Raw genomic sequence first — 15811 nt, 5'->3', positions numbered from 1 at the left:
CCCGAACGAAATGTTCCGCCGCATCAAATTGTCGACAAGCGAGGCCGGAAGGAGGGGGAACGAGAAAAGATGGGAGAGCAACTACATTCTTTACTCGCGGTAGATGAAGAGAAGAAGCCGCACACGAGTCACCGGAGCGTTTGAGCCAAGGCGCGGCGTTGCATTTCAAAACCCTGGCATGTTGTAGATTCCACAGTTTCTAAACACTGAGCCACAGAGCGCTCTGGTGCGAGGAGGGGAGGAACAACAATGCATGTTTCCTATTAGCCCGGCAGCTCTGGGATCAGATTTCAAGCCGTGCTTTTCTGCCAGCGGACGCACCACCACCACCAGAAGGACTCGAGGGGTCCCGTCCAGACGGAGCTACCCTACGACCTCACATCTGCACAACTGATCAGATCCGACGTACATCTCGCGAGTCAAACAGATACGACGGCAGCGGGAAGTTGATCGCGGCGTGTCTGTGTGACTGCCGCTTCCTGTCTACAGCGAAACGACTTCCTGGAAAGGAGGGAATGCGGCGTTTGTTTCAAACTAATCCTGTAATGTGCCGATTTGAGTCCGTGGAGTTTTGCAGCACAAGCGATGGAGATCATCCAAGTCCCTGAAGGCGCCACAAGGGGCCGCTAAAGCTTACATTTACATCACAAAATGTGTGTGAGGGTCGGCCCCATCAAAGGAAACCCCCTGCATTCCACCACACTGTAAACCACATGTCAGAGTTAGTGATAACACCGCGAGGGTTGCGTCATACTTGGCCCTAAACACGGCTAAACACGGTTGTCGAGTGGCACGGAAAATGTTTTAAGTGTCCATAAACATGAAACAAAAACACACAGCGCTTCCTACTTTTATCTCTTTTTTTTTTCTTCTTCTTCTTTCTAAGAAATGTAATTTACTTACAGGCAGCATCAGCACAGTTCCAGGACTTCCTGGCAAACCGTCGGCACCAGGAAGACCGGAACGACCCGGAAGACCCTTTTCATGGAAAATAACACAAACACGAGAACACACACACACACAGAGACACGGGGGATAAAGAACATGTGGTTAGTTTCTGTATTTTGAAAGCTTTGGAAAAAAATGTGTTGACATATACAATATTAAACACACCCTCTCTCCAGAATCTCCAGGACTGCCTGGTGGGCCAGAAGGACCTGGGGGTCCGGGGAGACCCTATGTTCAGCAGAAGATCTCATTTTACACACACGTACATACATAAACACACACACATGCATAATGCATCGCATGGAAACGGTCACATTTGCTGCATTTGTTGTTGTTTTTTCGCCGCCTTTATCTTTTTTGCAAAGTGGTCACACATGGGAGAGGAATGCGTGAGGCAACACGGGGACGGCGTGCCGAGGCTGTAAATCCTCTTTATTTGTCTGCGGCTCAGCGCGTGAACGGCTGGCCGCCGTGGGACTCCATCTGCAGGGCGGCAGGAGCAGCGCCGTCTGAAGGCATTGTCCCAGATAAATAATGGAGTCCTTGGAACATCTGGACGAGTCCATATCTCTTCAGGGGGAAATGTTTTGGCCGCTCCCTTTGAGAGGGCGGGAGGGGGGGGGGGGGGTACAACAAAAGCACTAAAACTTAAATTGTTCCTATGTGGGACGCAGCAAAGTCTGTTAAACCGTTATCAGCTTTCAAACACAGAACAGAGACGACAAAATCAACGGAGTCAACGACAACAACAACGACAACGACAACTCTTGCATCGCTTTTGTTGTTTGTTAGTCACTGTACATACTTATATACACTTCATACACACTGTACATACTTATATACTGTACATACTTTGCATTTTTACACTTTCTTAATTGTTTAATTTCCTAAATTAATCCGCTCTGCTAATCTGTGGAATATATTAAGTTTTGTTGTATATATTGAGTATTTTTATTCCTGATATTTGTTCTATGTAACCTTGTTTATAATGGTGACAAACACATTTCCCTTCTACCTATCTATCTAAGTATCCACCTCTCTCTCTCTCTCTCTCTCTCTCTCTCTCTCTCCATCCATCCATCCATCCATCCATCCATCCACCCACCCACCCATCCATCCATCCATCCATCTATCTATCTATCTATCCATCTATCTATCTATCCATCTATCTACACGATGAGGACGATAGAGAACAAGGACAGAGGAAGTGAAAAAGGAGACACTCACTGTTGGCCCTTCAGGCCCAGACGGACCCTCCACCAGCATCCCCTGAAACACACAAGCACAGACATCGTCAGTCGCCACAGGAGTCGGCTCGCGTCCCGCGTTCATGACCACGGGGCCCTCGGTGACGGGAGGTAAAATGTACACGAGCGCATCAAAGAGTCCTCTCGCCGTGTGCATTCTCGCCCGTCACCTTTACGGACGCTTGCAATTAATCAACGGAGAGCAGGCCGGGTGAGTGACTGCGGAGCAGAGAGGCGCCCCGAGGTGCTCTCCTACCTGTGCTCATGAAATTGAAGCGATAATTAATTTACGTCATCAGACACAAATAGTTGCTCCCGTGTGCGTCGCAAAGCCAGTTTGAACTCGCCTCTGTGCTCTGACAGCGCGCCGTATTCCTACCAGCAGCATTGATGCGGCTCTTTGGGCCCCCGAGATACACTTTTTGTTGCGGCAACTTGTTGTCGTTGTTCGCTCGGAGGACAGACACACCCACACGGCACCATGACTCATGTGAAGTGTGCGGTGATTTCCATCAAACCCCCCTGGAGCTGTACTCTCTCAGAGCTTTTCATCCGAAAATCACTGCAATTGATCTGTGACGGCCCCCCAGGACATACGCCCCCGGCCCGCCTGCAGTGTGTGTGTGTGTGTGCGTGTTTATGTGTGTGTTTTTGTGTGTGAGCCTCCGCTTCCTGAGTGTTTACAAGATGAACAAGACACACTGGGTGGCGATGTGTGCACAAATTTGGAATTTGACATTCTCAATCTCACAAGCGGTCATCTAAGGAGGTGGACTTAAGACACACACACACACACACAGACACACACACAGACACACACTCCTCTCGGCTCTCACACAGATAAACAGGGAGATACTCAGTCACACAGCGATGTGTACTTAGTGGAAGCCGGGTGACATTTGTTTGACGTGAACCAGCTGTAGCTGCCTGGGAGATGTACGTTCCCCCTGCGCACAAAGCAGAGGGAGTAGTCCTCACCTGTAAATAATGTTTGAGTGTATGAGCGTTTGAGCTTCGGGAAAGGGGTTTCTCGCTTCCCTTTTGTTCTCCATGACCCTCCCACCCCCTCTCCCCCCGCCCACGAGCCCTCGCTGTGTTTAGAGATAACCGACAGTCCATGCATGTCCGCTCTCCAAATGTTCAGCTGTCGGGGGTCTGATGACCAGCAGGAGCGAGAAAAACTGCACCGACGTGTTGCGGGACTCTCATTCAGACGTGCAAGGTTGATTGTGTTTGGATGTGGATCATGCGTATGTACTGGCGAATGTAAACATCCACACACACACACACACACGCACGCACGGTCGGCCTACATCTGTTGCTGAAGTGTGTTGTTCAAATAGTGATACTCACAGGCTCAATAACAGCCGGCTCTCCCTTCTGTCCCTTCTCTCCGCGGGCACCGTCGATCTACACACCCAAAAAAACACACACACACACACACACGATCAGCCGACGCTCCTCCTCTCCGGCACCGTGACACCGTGACACCGTGGTCTTCTCGACCTCTGCCTTTGCCAGTTGCGTCCTTTTCCGCTGTGTTTTTCACCTGTGAGTAATACTGATCGTCGGTCACAGCGGGCAGGATTTTGCCCTCTTTGTCGCCGTAGTCGCCGTAGTCCCCGTCGTAGACGTCGATGTCGCCGTAGTCGGTGACCAGGTCCTCTTTGAACCCGTCCTCCAGGTCCGCGTAGTCGCCCTCGACTTCCACGCCCAGGTCCTTTCCGGTGGCGACGGAGCCGCCCGCTCCGGCGCTGGCCGCTCCCCCTCCGGTGGTGGACGATCCTCCCGCAGAGATGGAGCCGTCTCCGATGGTGATGGTAGAGCTGCTGCTGCTGCCGCCGCCGCCGCCGCCGCCGCCTCCGCCTCCGCCTCCAAGGTGGATTGTGCTGCTGCTGCCGCCGCCTCCAAGGTGGACTGTACTGCTGCTGCTGCTGTCGCCGCCGCCTCCGCCTCCGCCTCCGCCTCCGCCGCCACCGCCTCCGCCTCCAAGGTGGATTGTGCTGCTGCTGCCGCCACCGCCGCCGCCGCCTCCAAGGTGGATTGTACTGCTGCTGCCGGCGCCGCCGCCTCCGCCTCCGCCTCCGCCTCCGATGTTGACTGTACTGCTGCTGCTGGTGTATTTGCCGTCCACGTCATAGTCGTATTCCCCGTTGTAGTCATCGTAGGAACTCACTCCCTAATAAAACACAATTATAGTCAATAAAGTGTTGGTCGGTGCTGTTTTTAGAAAAAATATATTTTTGGTGACTTCCTGTGTAAAAATAATAAATAGGAAAATAAATCTGACTTTGCATTGCGGACCTATTGAAACATACACGCAGCGTCCTGGAGATGCAGCTGAGGATTGATCCTCAATAGATGAATAAATCTGCTTAGTGTAAATATAAGAGTTTGCTCTGCAAAATGTGAGAAAATACGGGGGAAAAAAATGCAGTTTCTCAACCTCCTGAAGTCTTTTAAATGTCTTGTTTCGCCTGACAGTCAACCCCAAAGACGCTGCCTGCTCTATCACATGTTTACAGGAAGAAATTGCAACGATGGAGATTTCCTCAAAAAGCACGACTCTCTTCCTCCATCGGCTTTGCGTCCCTCATGTGGATTGGGGGATTATAACATGAGGGCGGGCCTAAGAGGCCCACGGGACCAATAACCCCGGTTACTCCTCCCCAACACAAACAACAACTAAGCGAGGCCGGCGGAGTGACGAACGCCACCGTACCGCCGTCTTGTTGCTGATGACGGTCGTGATCGCGGCTCCTCCGTCGCCGGTGATGAACTTTGTATCGATCCCGGCCCCCGTGCCCAAGTCGACCCTTCCGCCCGCGCCGCCCAGATCCAGCTCGACGCCGGTGCCGGTGAGCGTGACCCGTCGGGAGCCGGCGTCCACCTCGGGCGCCGCCGTGGCATCGTCGTAGCCTTCGTAGTTCCCGTAGCCGTCGTAGCTCTCGTAGGGGCTGGTCTCCTCTCCGTCTCCGTAGGCGTCCCCGCCGTTGGCGGTGGCGTCCGAGGCGCCGGTGCTGCTGGAGGAAGAAGAGGAGGAGGAGGAGGAGGAGCTGGTCAACACTTTGCCGGCGGTGGCGGTGGAGCCCCGCAGGACCTCCTCCACTTTGGTTGCCGCGTCGTCAGCCTCCGTCACCTGAAAAAGGCCACAGACGAGACGGTTCACCTTTGCACGCATTTGGTATCGACCGCGCGTCGCCGCGCTGAAGCGCGTCTCGGGAGGCTACCTTGACTTCTGTTGTCTCGGCGTCGGACGTGGCGTCCAAAGGCTTGCCGTCCCCGTCCTCGTAGTACGGGTACTCATAGTAGTAGCTGTCCTCCTCTGTGTTCTAAAGGAGACAAACACGACACTCACACTGAGAGGAAAAGAAACATCTATCAAATTAGAAAAAAAAACACAGGATCCGGCGCTCCGTTTCGCCGCCGGGTCCGGCTGATATACGAGCTCGCCATCGATCAGCCGCGCGCAGGAATGCTTCCGACTCGCGGGGGGAAGCGAAAGCTCGCGCCGCATCTCCCTGTTGCAACTCGTTACGACTGAATGACAAATGACTTTTTCCAGCTCTCTCCTAATGAATCTGTCACACATCTTTAGCGTCCACACACACGCACACACACGCAGAAAAAAAAAGAGAAAACGGGCCCATGTTTTTGTGTACCTTGCAGGCAAGGAAAAGGTCAAGAGGAAGGACTTCCTGTCCCTCTTTCAACACCTCTCCGACACGCCTTTAACCAGCATGCAGCGTGTTGGTATTCAGTGCAGGGATGCAGGCTTAGGCAGGCTCCACATCATTCCTGCACATTATTAACTAACTGCATTGCCTGATAACCTTTCTGTCCAGTCAGCGCTTTTCTCCTCTGGCAGAGTGCAGCTCTCTTCTGTACGATGCCAAAGAGGCTCTTTTCAGCACAGGATCCAACCGAGATCTGATTTGAGCATTACAGGCAATTACGGATTAAGGGGGAAGTGAACTTCCTCGAGTAAGGTCAGCCGTAAGGGACGCTTTGCCGGTTTCTACGACGTCCTGTATGCGAAAAAAATAATAATCCAGCAGAGCTACCTCTAGTAATGAGCCCTGTGATTATGGTCTTTTGAAAGATAAAAGGTCTCGTTACTCACGTATTCGTCCGTGTTGGGGTCCTGGTTCTGGGGCTGGTCGGGCACCGGCACCTCGCAGTCGGGGCTGTAGTGCTCGCAGTAGTCGTAGGCGGCGCGGTGGTCGGCTACGATCATCAGCTGCTGGATGTCTCCCTGGAAAAGCAGACGAGGGAAAACAGGAAGTCGTGAGACGCGACCGCAAGTCACCGAACACCCGGAGACTCACGGGAAGACACGAAACGATGAAAGGGGATGTGAACAAAGAGAGATGAGCGAGAACATCCCGAATGAAAGGTGAAGAACTTTGTTCACGCCGCGTCAGCGTTGAGCAGCAGCGTGCGAGACAAACAGCTGACTTGTTGACACAAACACACACACACAAAGTGAGTCTTTAACCCGCCCAAACCCCCCGAGGTCGTTTTTTAGTCGATTTTCTCGATTTCTTAAATTCACTCTTTTAAGGGACTTTCATATGAGATACATAGCCGTGTGTTACATCATACATTGCAGAACAATCTCAGCTTTCTCTATAATGAGGCGCCGTTGTCATGAGGCAAAAAGTGTAAAGTGATAATACGGCTCGAAAGCTGAAAAATTGAATATCGATTTTTTTTGGGGGGGGGGATTCTTCATATCTCTTATGGAAACATAACTTTGAACTGTTTTGGTGATGGAAATTGGTTCACCAAAGCTCTTAAGTTCACAACAGCAGTGGCAAATATGAATAAAATAATAGATAAATGTAAATAAATGTCTAAAACCACATTTTTTATTATGGTTATTTGAGTAGAAGCGAGCTCTGTCACTAAATGGGAGTGTGATCACGTATGTTGGCAACTTTCTCTCAGGTGGCATCAAGGTTTTGCTGATGGGGATTGGTGAACCCCGACCAAAGATGATGGCCAGACGGATGGATGGAAAGATAAACCGTGACCCAGAACTGAGCACATTTTGCCTTCGAGTTCATGATGCAAGATGAATGGATCCGCTCGGCGTCCGCGACGCGGCGAACGTGAGCAGACCTGCAGGAGCCGCTTGACTTAAAAGAGCGTGTGTGTGTGTGTGTGTGTGTGTGTGTGTATGTGTGTGTGTTTGTGCATATCACACATATGTTGGAGGTGAAGTGGGGTGGAACAGGAGCAGCGAGGGAGAGATTTAAAAAAGGAAGAAAAGAGAAAGAGACAAAGATTGATAGCGAAAGAGAGAGAGAGAGAAAAAAAGAGAGAGAGAGAGAGAGAGAGAGAGAGAGAGAGAGAGAGAGAGAGAGAGAACAAGAGGGGAGAAGGCTCAGAAGGATCCCCAGGCTACAGAGGCAGCTGGGTGTGTGTGTGTGTGTGTGTGTGTGTGTGTGTGTTTGCCACATGTGTCTGAACAGCTTGCATATATGGCAGCAAAACGCCTGTATTTCATCTCTCCAAACATGTCCTAATCAAACGCAGTGATGTCATTCCACATCAATCAAACGCAACGTTGAAAAAAAAAGCTGAAATTAATTTTAAAAAAAGAGGGCGAGAGAGGGAGAGAGAGAGTGTGGGAACGGAGCGACCGCGGAGGACGACGTGTTTTGAATTATGTTTCTACCAACTGCAAAAGAAATCCGAAACCCCCTCGACGTGTCTTTTCCAGCTGAGTCTCTCCCAGGATGCATTGCACCTCGAACGCACCACGCAGAATCTTTCAGTAACTCCTGCGAAAGAAGTTTCTCGCTCCGGCCACGGCTCCCGCCATCAGCTTGGGTTTTTACACACACAAAAAAGCAACAAATCCCCCCAAAAAACTTCCTTCCCAGCAGCGATGACCTCAGAGCTTTCGCGCGGCTTCCTCTTCAGCCGTTTGTTCCCTTCTTTTCTTCTTCTCTTTTTTTTTTTTTACTCGGTATCAGTTTCTGTTTCTGCCTCGTCCTGCTGGCGGGGCCGTGTGCAACAGCTGCGCCGAGCGGGGGATGCTGGGAATTCGGTGTTTGAAACGAGGTCACATTCAATAAGGAATAAGCCCTCTGTACAACAAAACAGCCCCGCGGTCCAGAGCGTGGCGACCGCTTTCCCATTCATCTGCCATTCCTCTGCTTTCCTCTTTCATTTCTTCAACACTCACTCCCCCTGTCTCTCTCTGTCTCTCTCTCTCTCTCTCTCTCTCTCTCTCCGACGTGTCAGGGTAGATCCTAATTGTACCAGGATGAGATAATCCATCACACACTTAAAGCATTAATGAGCGCATCCTCGCGGCGGCTTGATGGTGTGTGACGTGCACACGGAGGAAGAAAGAGGCGTCTGGACGCCTCGAGAGAGAGAAAGAGAACGTGTGCGCTTGTTGTCGGGATCGCATTGAAGGCTGGAAAAGATGATGGCTGCTTTTGATTGTGCTAACTCTACAAGGCCGGCGGCGCTGTGAGAGGGAAGAGAGGGATGAAAAGAAGCTGGATCTGGATGGGGAATGTGGACCTGAGCCGCGGAGCTGTGCTTATTCGTGTTGGACCGCTCGGCACGAAACGGTTCCAGCCGTCTGAAGTTTTTTATTCTGTTCAAGATTTTTTTTTTGGGGGGGGGGGGGGGCTATAAAAAGGGAGCGCTGCACTAAACCAAATGCAGATGCACGGGCAGAGAAACACTAGAAAACAACGTCGTTCACTCGCGGTGAACGTCTGAACAAAACGCAGACGAGTCGCCTCACTTGTAGTTTGTTAGTGTGGGTGAAGCTCTGGACGCTCGGCGTCCCACATTTCCCACAATGCAGCTGTCTGTCAGCCAGATTATGATGCAGACTTTCTATGATCAACCTGGAGGCGCAGGGATGCTCCTGATGACGTCACATCGACATCAGATATGCTGAAGAAAACCACATTTTAGCCACATTCTCCTACAGCCATGTAATAATTACATGTCAATAATGGAAGAGCACACCTCAACAATGATGGGGACACTAAACTGCAACTATACAGTGTAAAGAAAAGGCCTGTTTTCACACAAAAAAAAGTTGCTGCTTTCTTATTTTCATCCTCTATCTCGTCACAGAAATGATTTCTGCTGCGTTGGCGTAAGAAGTCTTGCAGGAACCTGCACGACTTTTCACAGTCGAGTGACCCACTCTTCCCCGTGTGTCGCTGCATTAGCCTGGAGCCAAACTTTACATAAGCTGCATGCCGGGGAAGCAGGCGGCGTCCCGACGCAGCGCTGCAGCTGGATGCCAACAGGCCAGTTATCGCTCTATATTTTGGCGACAGAAAGCGGCGCTGCAGCAGCTCCACGTGCAGAGTCGGGGCTTCGGGGTCCGATGACGCAGACGAGTTTAAACCCAACGTTACAGCTGACGGGCCAACGCCACTGAAAACGCATGTCATGTGATGGATGCACGGCGACGCAGGGAAAACAGAGCACAGAGAGGGGGGAAAAAATCTGTTATTATACACTCGCACCCAAACCCGTAAAAGACATGAAATCATCTTTCATATTTGAGATTGGACAGCCACGTTGTTTCACTCTTGTGGCACATTAAGTGGCGCTTAAGGCAGAAAGATCTCAGACAATAACTCGGGCTGCTGCTGCTGTCAGCGTCTCCCTGGACTCGGGCTGAAATACGACTCTTCTCCGGGGCCGACGCTCCGGAGGGGAAGCCGTCGCCTGCGGCTGCGAGCAACATGTCCGTCTCACTGCGCATACTTCGTCCCGAAGAAACAGTCTGAAGGCGCGTTGCACGCACACCGAAACATGCACACGGATCAACAACTCAAATGAATCTTCTTTCTGTCGGTTTTATTTACTCCAACTTTTTTTTGGGTGGCTTTCTTTTCCCGAAGCCTCACCCAGTTCGGGCTCACCCGTGCACGAGTCAGTCCTGCTGGTGTCCAGGTGGGGGCATGAGAGAGCTCCAGACTTTAGTTTCCACATGAACCCGACCCACTGCCATGCGGCGTCTAATGGATTAAACGCTAGCTGATGCGGGCGACGGGAAGCAATAACTGCCGCGGTTTTCTAAAACCATCAGGACACATCGGACGGCTCATAAGCGGAGAGGGGGGAAGAGAGGAGTATCGCAAAAGAGTGAAGCGCACACACGCCACTCTTTCACATGAACGTACATACTTTAAGCATGAGGGCTGAGAGCAGCATGAAGCCCATCAATGTGTCTTCAGCTCCTCGGGGACGCCAGCTCGCGAGGAAACAAGAGTCTAGTGAGCTCCTTTTTTTGTCATTTTTCTTCCTGGATTACATGCCAGCAAAGAAGCAGAATGGGCAGGAGAGCAGGATAAGACTCTGGGAGGTCCGGGGGCCCCTGGCAAGTTTTTTTTTTAAAGGCGAGCTACTCTCTCACAACATATTTACACAGTCACCCCTGAGCTCGGAGCCAGGCCTCGGCCCCTCTGCCAGCGGCCTGGGCAAACTCCAACCCCCTGACCGCGAAAATCAAACACAACATGGCAGAGGTCAGAACAGCCGCACAGAGGCCATAAATCAGCATGGATTACACACACACACACACACACACAGATGAAACTGCACATAAACAAACTCCATGCACGATGCTTTTAAGTGCACGCATGCACACTTGCAGAGAACTTCCACTGCGACGCTCTCACAGAAGCTGTTCCCAGACGTGAGGTACGTGTTCGCCCTCCAGACCGGCGACAGTCAAGAGCAACAGGCCCGACTGCCGCCCCGCTTATCCACCTTCACCAATCCCGCCAACACCAACGCCAACGCCAACGCCAACGCCAACGCCAACGCCAACGCCGCTGTCCTGTCTGGGCCTCTCTCCATCGCCTCCATCCTCGGCGTCCCAGACCTCCCCCCCCCCCCCCCATCCATCCCCCACGATTTTTAATTCCTCGTCTCTCTCGTGGGGACGACGGGCGGCCATATTCACATTTCCTGTTCGTCTCGGGAGGTGGAAACCGGAGCGTTTTTGCCGGGAAAAAAAAAAAAAGTGCTGAGGGCTGCACTTTAGGGCTTGCTGACACAGTGAAGGAATAACAGAGGGAATAAAAAGGGGCGAAAGACAAACATCTGACATGAGTTAGGCAAAATTCTCTTAATTATCGTGGTGGAAACTCCATCTTCCCCGGGTCTGAACTGTATGGAGGCAGTGTGTTCTGACGCTGAAGCATGACTTATAGACAACGCACGCAGATGTGCGTCCAGCGGTGCGAGGGACTCGATACAGAGGACCTCAGCATGGCCGTCCAGAAGTGGCATATAATCAAGTAAATTCTCCACTTGAATCTGTAATAATCCGCCATCGTCTGGATCGTAACATCTGGTGTAGCGTGTGTCTAAATCCAGCGAGGACAGATTGTAGTTCCCAGCTTCAGATTGTAGTTCCCAGCTTCTCCACCGACCCTTAAAAACATTTTGCACTTGACGCTGAACAACAATACACTCAGTGACCAGTTTATTGGGCACGCCCAGCGAAACAGGTTAACAGTTATGTGTGAAAAGGGGCTAATGGAGGCCGGTTGGTTGTATGAAAAGCCACCATGTTGTGGCTTCACCTCTGAATATGAACGACATGAATATGACCTCCATGCATCCTGAACGATTCATTTACAGGACCACCTCTAAAGGCCCTCTATATGCATGGCCTAAAGTCGGGCATCAAATCTTCGGGTTTCCTCTAACGGGGCCGTTATCCATCTAATGACCAACCGAGGGTTGAACTATTTGAAAGCTTTACTCAAAATCCAGAGTGTAAAAATGTTGCGACCCGTACAACCCAAGGTACCGCCGACCCAGTCGGGCCGAGAGGCGCTCGAGTAAGATGCAAAATGTGGTTAAAACAGTCAGGATGTAGATTAGCGGAGCCTCAATACATCAACACATCTAAGCCTCAGATGGAGAAAACATGTGGAACTTAATGGCAGGAAAACTTGAAGAGAAGTTCACGGGGTTCAGATGAGGAAACAGGAAGTGCACCATCGCGATATTAAAGCTCTTAACAAGCGTCAATTGCGTGTTTTTACTACTTTTTTCCTGGCTTTGGGTCGCATCACGTGAGCTTCGCCCCGGCCCCGTTAAAGGCCTCCAGCTCTTATCGTGTTGCCTTCATCTCCCCCTCTCCCTCACTCATTCCATCTCTGATCCTTCATTACATCATATCTCCTCCTCCTCCTCTTCTGAAGAGCACATCCCTAACTTATCTCCCACGTGCAGTCCGGGAACGGCCTATCAGCAGATCCCGAGGAAAACCTCTGGATGACGTCGCGTGGTGTCGGTCGCTGTTCCAACACTGACGTCAGCTCCTCATTCTTTCCAGAGTGCGACCCCCCCCCCTGACCTCCCACCATCGCTCCTCTCCATCCCGAACATCTCGTTCTTCTGATCTCGACATGCGAGTCACGATCCCACCGCGTTCACGCCCCGGATCCGCTCCCGGGTCCCCAGCGGGGCCCGAGGCCGTCCCCGCTCGTGCCATTTATTTCACTCGCTGCGCTGCTTGGGACCGGGGGGATGGGCATTAAATTATCTCTGGTTGTTCTTGGCACACCGGCGGAGGGGAAACAACAACCTCGCTCTGCAGACTGTCACACGAGCCCTAAAGTCTGAACAACTGAGATTAAACTGACTTCATTCAACGATACGGCTTCTCAGTGACTGATGTTAATGTCCAAGGAGTGATAGCTGTTTCTTTTGCGCCAGATGAGCATTGATTTCCAAGTAAAACAGCCGTCTTACATGTATGACGGTTACTGGCGCACGCTTTCATACCCAAAAGAAAATAACATTACGGTACATTACGGCGCTTTCTCTGTGACCACGATAACCAAACCCACAAACCACCTCTGCAGACAGGAAGTACAATTTACCGTACGCACGACTCCCGCTACGCTCCGGCGATGAAACGCAGCATTCAGCCTACATTTCCTCTCTCAAAACAATGTCTACTGGCTATGTTAGCCCTCTGCACAACACTATCCATCCATCCATATATCTATCTATCTATCTATCTATCTATCTATCTATCTATCTATCTATCTATCTATCTATCTATCTATCTATCTATCTATCTATCTATCTATCTATCTATCTATCTATCTATCTATCTATCTATCCATCCATCCATATATCTATCTATCCATCTATCCATCTATCCATCTATCTATCTATCTATCTATCTATCTATCTATCTACCTATCTATCTATCTATCCATCCATCCATCATCCATCTATCTATCATCCATCTATCCATCTATTTATCATCCTGCAAGTCTCTTTGTGTAAAATATGTTTTGATTTCATCATTCTTAACCAATTCAATCCAAAAAAAACAACATAGGTTCTCTACTTTTTGCATTGACATCTATTGGGACTCTCAAATAATGAGTCAGGAGCTTTGTTCCTGTGTGTTTTGCGGTGTGTTTTCCCGCTCACCCTTCCTGCTTCCTCGGTGCTAACGGACTGAACAGTCAACACGGGCTGCGACTATAAACTACAGCGGGGGTGAAGGGAGTGAGAGGAGGAGAGGAGCGCAGCAGCCTGAGCATAATTTGGAAACTATGTGGCATATTTTCCATTTTCCGCACACACTGGAGCCGACGCACACGCACACGCACACACACACACACACACACACACACACACACAGCAGGAGGGCTTTGAACATCTCGCACTAAATATGTCTCTGTTCCCACGGTGTTCCCGGCGCTCCCGATAGCTCGGGTCTCTCGGTGAGACTTTTTTTTTTTAAAAATTGTTCCCGTATCGCTTGGATCTCGTGACGAGCCGTTCTAACGGGGCCGTGATGAAGTTACAGCGGTGTTACGACTGGAAGAAGTTAATAGTGGCGACTCAGGCACACACACACACACACACACACACGCACACACACACCAAACCCTTCTGTATTCATGCCTCATTAAACAGTTTGAGTAATTTCCCTAGAATGTGAACACAATCCGTGCAACGTACGCAGTGTTGTACTTCCATCATTACACCACATTTAACCCTGTTGTGTGTATAAATACACACATACACAGTATTAAACATACTTTAAATTTGTCTTTGATCTATTGTGAGTTTTAGTTTCATATCCCATCATATATATATATATATATATATATATATATATATATATATATATATATATATATATATATATATATATATATATATATATGCTGTATAATCGTCTCCCATCCGGCTTGGCAGACATTCGGGGTTGTGGGGTTGTGGAGTGATGTCATAGTTCCTTCCTTTTGCTCTCTCTCTGAGGTCAAAGGTCAGCTGGCTCAGCATCAGTCACATCACTCGGCCTCTGTTACTAATTATCATGGAGGGCCTCGACTCAGCAACTAATCCGCCTTTAAACACACACAACTCTGACGGGACAAAGACAACAATATTCCTGAGGGGGGGGGGGTCATGTTTAAGAGCCACACAAAGGCTCGTTTAAGGCTTCTTTATCAGAACCACCTTCCGATTCTTTCACATCGCGACGCAAGCTTCAGGTGTCCGCGTGTGTTAGAAAACCCGTCACATGATCAGATTAAACATTCATCTTTCATCTGCGGCCATGCGGCGTTTGCACACATGAAAAGTAAAGAAGATCCCATCCTGTCCCCGTCATTTACACCGCAGCCATACGTGTGTTCGAATGGAGAGTAACATTTGCCTGTAAAGGATTTTAAAATTAAGTTTCATCCACAAAAATCTACCATTTAAGACGGTGAAAAAGACAGAGTACAGTCAAAAAAACCAGCGTGCATCTGGTGAGAGCGACTTCCTGAGTCCCGTCGATTCAAACACGTGAGATGAAGAGGCGGTGAAAGCGCATCGCCTACCTCGAAGACTTCTTCGTCAAGTATTCTGGTTCCAAACACTACGATTCCCTTGGTGTCGATGATGGGGTGAGGGCTTCGGAGCAGCTTCTGGGTGGCCTTCTTTTTACAGTCCAGGATGAGGGTGATGGTCTGCTGGTGCACGCTGATGGCCACTCGGTGCCACCTGCAGGGGGACGGAGATGTTCAGTCACAAACAGGGTACATGCACATCTGACTAATAGTTTTACACCACTTTAACCCAAATGTTATAAGTTCAAACCAAATTTCTATGACTTCAAACCAAATTTTTATGACTTTAAACCAAATTTCTAGGACTTTTAACTTAATGTGCATCACTTTTAACCCAATTTTCATCCCTTTTCCATGACTTTAAACCAAATTTCTATGACTTTTAACCAAATTTCCATGACTTTAAACCCCATTTTTATGACTTTTAAACAAATTTCTATGACTTTTAATCAAATTTCCAATAAAATGTAGTATTTACACTAACAATGAGGATTCAAGGCATACAGTAAACCTTAAATGACACAAATGAATGAGAGACAATAGTTTGATTAAAAGAATAAACATTTATATAAATGCCTGTATGTATGCCTGCTTATATTTTGAGCCTCTTTCTTTTAAAAGCAGATTCATTATTTCAAACTTTTTTAAGGACTTTTCTAGGTCTGGAAATAACACTTTTAAAATGACGTTTCCAGGTTTTCCATAACCGTAAGAACCCTGCTTTCTGGGTTACAA

The 15811-nt window shown here is 49.5% G+C and overlaps 1 protein-coding gene across 1 annotated transcript in view; it reads right to left on the bottom strand.

Annotated features, from left to right (window-relative positions):
• Positions 1-15811, bottom strand: part of col5a1 (procollagen, type V, alpha 1) — a 70542-nt gene that overhangs the window by 33088 nt on the left and 21643 nt on the right. The window contains exons 4-14 of the mRNA XM_068574718.1: positions 15068-15230; positions 6319-6450; positions 5426-5527; positions 4918-5334; positions 4311-4374; positions 4224-4277; positions 3745-4148; positions 3549-3605; positions 2176-2217; positions 1114-1176; positions 904-978 (exon numbers count right to left, since the gene is read on the bottom strand). Of these exons, the coding sequence (XP_068430819.1) occupies positions 904-978; positions 1114-1176; positions 2176-2217; positions 3549-3605; positions 3745-4148; positions 4224-4277; positions 4311-4374; positions 4918-5334; positions 5426-5527; positions 6319-6450; positions 15068-15230 (1573 nt within the window). The remainder of the gene's footprint in view (positions 1-903; positions 979-1113; positions 1177-2175; positions 2218-3548; positions 3606-3744; positions 4149-4223; positions 4278-4310; positions 4375-4917; positions 5335-5425; positions 5528-6318; positions 6451-15067; positions 15231-15811) is intronic.

The sequence above is a fragment of the Clinocottus analis genome, unplaced genomic scaffold, assembly GCF_023055335.1.
Source record: "Clinocottus analis isolate CAN_PGR_092001 unplaced genomic scaffold, fCliAna1.0.p SCAF_13, whole genome shotgun sequence".
Classification (NCBI taxonomy): domain Eukaryota; kingdom Metazoa; phylum Chordata; class Actinopteri; order Perciformes; family Cottidae; genus Clinocottus; species Clinocottus analis.
This window is presented reverse-complemented; position numbering and strand designations above follow the sequence as displayed.